This window comes from Aplidium turbinatum, chromosome 6 (genome assembly GCF_918807975.1).
Source record: "Aplidium turbinatum chromosome 6, kaAplTurb1.1, whole genome shotgun sequence".
NCBI lineage: Eukaryota > Metazoa > Chordata > Ascidiacea > Aplousobranchia > Polyclinidae > Aplidium > Aplidium turbinatum.
In genome coordinates this window covers 13,391,633-13,398,018 of record NC_137477.1, presented here as the reverse complement: position 1 = coordinate 13,398,018, position 6,386 = coordinate 13,391,633, and the positions used below count along the sequence as shown (strand labels likewise).

The following is a 6,386-nucleotide window of genomic DNA, read 5'->3' as shown; positions in this document are numbered from 1 at the left end:
ACTGAAAGCAATTAAAAACTATGTTATCCAAAAACTATTTATGACCCCGCTGTCATAGCTTTTTATTTAAGCATACTGTAGTTGTACTTTACTAGTAAATGACAATTATTTATTTTTTTCGCTTTGAATGGTGTCTTATGATATTCCGTTTTTGCTTGTCAATTAAAACAAATTGCAATGTTAAATAATAAATAATGTAATCTCGTGAAGTTAATTCAACCATGATGGCCGTTCATAACCAAACAGTTCAAAGTCTCGTTTAAACCACTCATACAACATTACAGCTTTTGTGTGTGGAATATTTTTAAACTCTAGTTCAGTTTTGTTTAGACTTGATTCGAAATGTTTGTTAGGAAAGAATGCTTTTACGTGATAATTAGAAACTTTCAATTTAGCTCTTAAATATTTCATGTCATTGGATAAAGTTTCAAATTTTGCAATATAATCATAGTTAGACAAACATGGGTTGCATATCTTGTAGAACGGTTTCCAATGTTCATCAATTGGAAAGCGATCAAACAAAATATAATTCACAAAGTCTTCAAATGTTGCGCTTCCATCACCAGTGATATTCCTTTCTTCAACTTTGTGACGGAGTTTCTTGTAATTTTCGTTCATTGCGTTTGAAAACTGTTTATAAAAACTTGTAAAGCCTTTTGAAGTTGGAACCAATTTGTCATAATATGCAGATACCAATCTGGTAAATGGATGTCGCACCAGAATTACCTAAAAAAACAAAAAACATTGCTTTGGTAGTATGATAACTACTGTAGTTTAAAAGCATAAAACATAAGTGAAAGTTACAAATTTATCATCACCGTAATAAAAAATTTATCCTGAAACGTTCACGTAAACACATTTTCGAAAGTTTACTAGGCTATTTTGTATTGCATTTCTAAGTGACCGGTTTATAGCCTTTTTTTAAGACTGAGAATGACTATTTTGACAAAGCTCATCTGATGATGCTAAAACACAAAATCGTCAATAATATGGATATTGGCTTACTAATGCGCGAATACATCATGTCACACCATACTGCAGACCAAATCGTTCAAACGCAAATGTTGCAAAATTACTTGTAGTTCTCATTGTTTGGAGACAAAAACCGATTCTTCACTTGCAACATGAGGAAGAGCATCATTCAAAATTAAACTTTATAAACCCTGTTTTTGAGAATTGAGCACTTTTGTAGTAGAAAACACGTCACAAAAGTATTAAAAATAGTATTCGACTTATTGTTTATTTCTTTTAGCTATCTTTCATATTTTGGATGAGCAGGAATAAGTCGGATAAAATATAGTCCTGATACAAAAATTATCTTTTAATTAAAAAGTTTGTGTTACCTTGTAAGATGCTTCCCACAATCTTCTGGCTTCAAGTTTATCCTCAATCGCTCCTAGCGTGACGTGTTTATTTGCAAAATCTGTTACATTATCTCCAAAGATTTTACCGGTCAAAAAGTCGTCTACGGAAAAGTAATCTTCCATGACCAGAAAGGCATTATACCAACTCTTATATCCGCATTTCTGGATATGACACACTGAAAGCTGAAAAAAAATTGATGAATCAATCTCAAGCAAAGTAGAATACAATGGTAGGTCAGCAATAGTGAACTAGATTAGTTTTCTGATCTCAAAAATATCCATAGTATTGATGTCCAGTCTTCCGCCTGGCTCAAAAACACAAATGACGTTTTGTGTTGGGAGCATATATATACAAATGGATACAAATGGAGCATATATTATACAAACGTATACCCTTTATGACGCTGAGCAAACATGCTGTTGGTAAGTAAAATATTCTTTAAGATAGCGTGGAGGAGTCCCATACAAGTCAGCAATTGTGAACTAAGCAAATGTCATTTGAGAAAGTGACAACTGAGCTAGCAACATTTCAGCAAGTAGCTGAAGTTGGCAAATGATGAAATTGAGTAACAACTAAGCAAGCCGAAACTTGGCATGTCACAAGTCATCAAATTCAGTTTAGCAAGCAATGACCAAGCAAGTGCTATGCTAGGTGAAAATCTCGTTTACTGACTTGAACAATAGCTGAACTGTAACTTACTCACTGAGTTGAAGCACTTGCTGAATTGGAGCATGCTGAGCAGTGTCGGATTTATCATTAGACTAGAAAGGCTGAAGCCTATGCCTCAAAATTAAAGATTTACCACCTGTATTTAAAAACGTACAAACATATTTGCAGAAAATTTTACCTAGTAATAACGTGAAATTTTCTGGCAAGCATGCAATTTCTAATAAAGTAGGCTATGTAGGCTATTTATAAACAGATCATAACGCAAATTGAATTTCTGCTATACTTATTATAGAACGGAAATATGATACAGCATTATTAACTGTAAATTTGCAAATGACTTGACTGTTTATAGTCATTAAAAAATTAGGCTATAAGGTAATATTTTTCACAAACTAGTATTTCTTGCACCTCTTGTTTTCTATTATAGTTGTGCAATAATTCGCACCTTGTAGCCTACATGAGACAAAACTGCAGGCTGACAGAAGAGCACGATTTAGAGCTACAATCTAAATCCGCCCCTGATGCTGAGTAATCTGACGACCAGCTTGGAGTGTCTATGTGTCTTTATGCCGCCCCATAATTTCATCCGCATTAGCATGCCTGGCTCACTAATAGTTGCTTCTGAAATAGCCTTGCTGCCAGAGGCAGTCTGGAATACAATAAAATAGACAGTAGACATATAAAATAATAATGAATAAGAGAAGTTAGAACTAAGAAAGCAGAAAGTTAAGAATGTAGAACGACTAGGCGTTTTGATATCGGTTATCAGCACCAGTGTGCAAGTACACATAGGTCTACTTTGTTGCCACTTACATTGTAATTGGTGGAATGGAAATCACGCGCTGGGTAATACGTTGAATCTGATGCAAGAAATGTTTTATCACGTTCTGCTGATACCGCACAAGCCTTTTCCTTGATGTACTTTCTTTCTTTTTGAACAACTTCAATATATTTGTACAAAGTATCATCAGAGGTGTTATCTTGGGAAAGGGAGCTCCCATTTCCTGCTTCGTCCGCACCAGTCGTTTGTGGTTTGTGACAAAGATCATTGATTGAACGCACCTAAAAATCACACAAAGGTATTTAGTGGACTTGATTAATTAAATCCTTTGGTTATGAAGTCATCGATTAGGTGAAATAGTCTACAATACCCTCGAAAAGTTGCTTTGTTGGTTGCATGTAGGCCTACCTAAGCACCATGTATTAGCACCTCTGCTCCTCCAGGGAATACAATACATTAACTCAGGGTTTCCCAAACTGTGGTCCGCGAACCATTGGTGGTCCACGACGACTGCAATGGTGGTCCGTGGCGATATGACAAGAAATTAAAAAGTCACACATATACGTGGCCGAGTGGTTAGCGCGTTGGGCTCGCAGTCGAGAGCCTGCATGTTCGACTCCAGCCACCCGCACTGCTGTTGTTTCTCTGGGCAAGAAACTTTACGATAATTGCCTCTACCCAGTGATCGATTTCGAGTAATGGGTAGTACCAAATTTAAGTCATAAGCAGAGTAGACAACCGGAAACAGACATTGCCGTCGGCTGCAGCGTGGGTCAGGTGTATGTCGGAAGGCGTACACCGATGCATAGCGCTCAAGTCCGCTTTCCCGCAATGCAGGATAAAGATAAACAAACAAACAAACAAACAAACAAACGTTGTACAGTACGCACCCTGTCAAAGATAATTGCTGCAGTTCTTTACAACTTAAATGATTTTGAAAGCTTTTGTTATCCAGTATAGTAAATCCTACTTGTTGCACCTTCGTTGCAGTTAAAAAGTTGTTTACGAAAAATTCTCAAACATTTTAGTTACTCAAAACAAAATAACAGCATTCATAAAGGAACTCAACATATGGAAAACAAGGATAAATGATAGTGTTGTAGATATGTTTCCTGTTCTATGTGACTACATTACCAACAAACCCTTAATTAATACAGATTTTTTTTTGTTTTTTTTTCGAAACAGAGTTGATTTTCTCTGACGTTACACAACATTTGCAGTTGCTTTTTGCACATTTCAAGAAGTACTTTTTAAAAGAAACATATGAGAAATTTGACTGGATTTTAAAGCCTTTTGTTGTTACAAAGACTGATCTGTCAGGACGCGAAGAAGAAGAATTAGCCAAAGTATCGTTTGATCAAACTTTAATGCTTAGTTTCAATCAAACAGCTATTGTATCTTTCTGGTTGAGTGTTGTGAAGGAATACCCATTGCTATCGCTAAAGGCAACAAAAATTTTATTGCCTTTTGCCACGACCTACATGTGTGAGGCAGCATTTTCAGCTCTTATCAACACGAAGACAAAATACAGGTCCAGACTTTCCGTGGACCCTGACTTACGAGTTTGCCTTTTACAATAACTCCGAGAATTGATGACTTATGTAATATGAAGCAATCCCATCCGTCCCATTGATGTTGTCAGTTTTTTAAATAAACAAAATTCTATTTAATTCATTTTTACCTTTGCATTGGGAGTCTGCGAATAAACAGATTCACAAATAGTGATCCGTGGCCCAAAAAAGTTTGGGAAACCCTGCATTAACTGACTTAAGTAGACAAATGCATACTGGTGACAACTCTCACTAGGTTTGTCTGCTTGATGATTCGACAATCCAATCTCTTCATTAAACCTTTTTATTAATTTAATTCGCGTATATGCTGAATAAATGCATAAAGTGTTATAACTTAAAATGTTATATTGGGACCAGGTCTAATAAAATAGATAAACAGTAGGCTATATCAAGAGCATAAAATTTTGTGTGAAACAAATCTTTTGTACAATAAGCCGTTTTCTCTTGTAAAAATCATTATTGCATGCTGGTCCTTAAAACGTTGAAAACCATGAAAATTCATCCGAAAGTCACCATTGTCAGATCATGAGAAACACAAGGACATTATCAAAATCATGTAATATCACAGCATTCCCACGTAAAACAGTAGCTTTCCAACAGGCTATGCGTACGGAAAAAATATATGCAAAGTCGTTGTTTAGGACTGTAATATAGCTCGTTCGCATAAAAGAACGAACCACCGACCATTTACTTATTTCTGTAATATGTTTAATTTGCAATAGTTAGCTGAAACAATATAACAGTAAATACTGCAACACGACAATCTTGCCTAGTTTCCAATAAAACCTCGAAAATATGGTAGAAAAGTTAGGAAGGCGTGTGAAGTTGATCTCTAAAAGATGTGTAAGACTATCCATTAATATGACTTTACCAATACGTAATTAAACCACCGAAATTATTTTTAGTGGAAAATAGAAACGAATTCAGCAGCCGAAATAAAAAGGAATGAAAACAGAGTCAATTTAAAACTACCCAGTTTTTAATTTGAACAGCCAAAAGTATGGTTTCGGAAAGAAGAAACACAATTTGCCTTGTGCAGCATCGTCATGAGGCGAAGTATTTTTACATAGTAATCAGCACTAAACCAACACACAGCACAAAGAATCACATCGGGGTCACCAATGAGATGTGCTTGCAATCTCTCTTCTATCTAGTCTAGAGTGAGGTGGCTGCTGTGTTCGACCGAGTCCGGCATCACAAAAAGTGTGGTTGCAGAAAGTGATATGAACACTATCTGGAGGAAAGAGGTGCGGTTTACCAGAGCTGCAACACTCATAGCCTTGTTTTTTTAGAGGATGCCTATATGCGATCTTCAAAGGAAAACTTTTGTGCATGTTACAGTTCCTGACACAGATTGCGCCGGTAACGTATTTTGTCGCAATACGAGCAGCTGGCAGAAGAACATAAGTCAGCTACTGACAAGCAGCATAAATAAAACCAGCTGGAAGCTTTCAACTACATTCCATAGCTTAATTCCTGCATGTAGCCAAATGCATGAAATTAATGACGACTACTTTTTTAGAATGTCCGGTAGTTCTTTGCATTACTTATAAATAGTGATAAATCACATTTTTTCAAATATAATCAAGTATGATAACGGTATTTGAAACGTACTTTTTGATATCCATTAATTGTCTTTAAATAAATATAACAACACAAGATTCCAATCAGAATTCCGATAAGTAACACCGTGATTAGCTTCATAATAGTTGCAGGCGCATTAAATATAGTTTGATAACACATCTGTCCTATAAGACAAAGCAATGATATTAGATTAGGGTTACCATGCAGTATGTCTAATTTTAGGAGGACGACTCTTCTATTTTGTTGAAGTGAATTTTGTGATCTTAAAACAATGGTAGGTGTGAATCTTATTTAAAATGTAGCCTAATCTTTTTGAGCTTATCTCATTTTATATTTGTTCTTTTGAGAGGTTAAAAATGTTTTGCTTAGTGGTTTGTTCGCTTTTTGGAATAATAGCCTACATGCAGGAGAAGTTA

At 35.6% G+C, this 6,386-nt stretch overlaps 1 protein-coding gene across 1 annotated transcript; it reads right to left on the bottom strand.

The window, feature by feature from the left end:
- Positions 1-210: 210 nt before the first annotated feature.
- LOC145772418 (carbohydrate sulfotransferase 9-like) lies at positions 211-5,662 on the bottom strand. The gene is made up of 4 exons (XM_082584295.1): positions 5,645-5,662; positions 2,848-3,096; positions 1,344-1,547; positions 211-726 (listed from the first exon to the last, which is right to left on the bottom strand). The coding sequence occupies exons 1-4, from the start codon at positions 5,660-5,662 to the stop codon at positions 211-213; spliced, it is 987 nt and encodes a 328-aa protein (XP_082440421.1).
- Between the last annotated feature and the right edge of the window lie 724 nt (positions 5,663-6,386).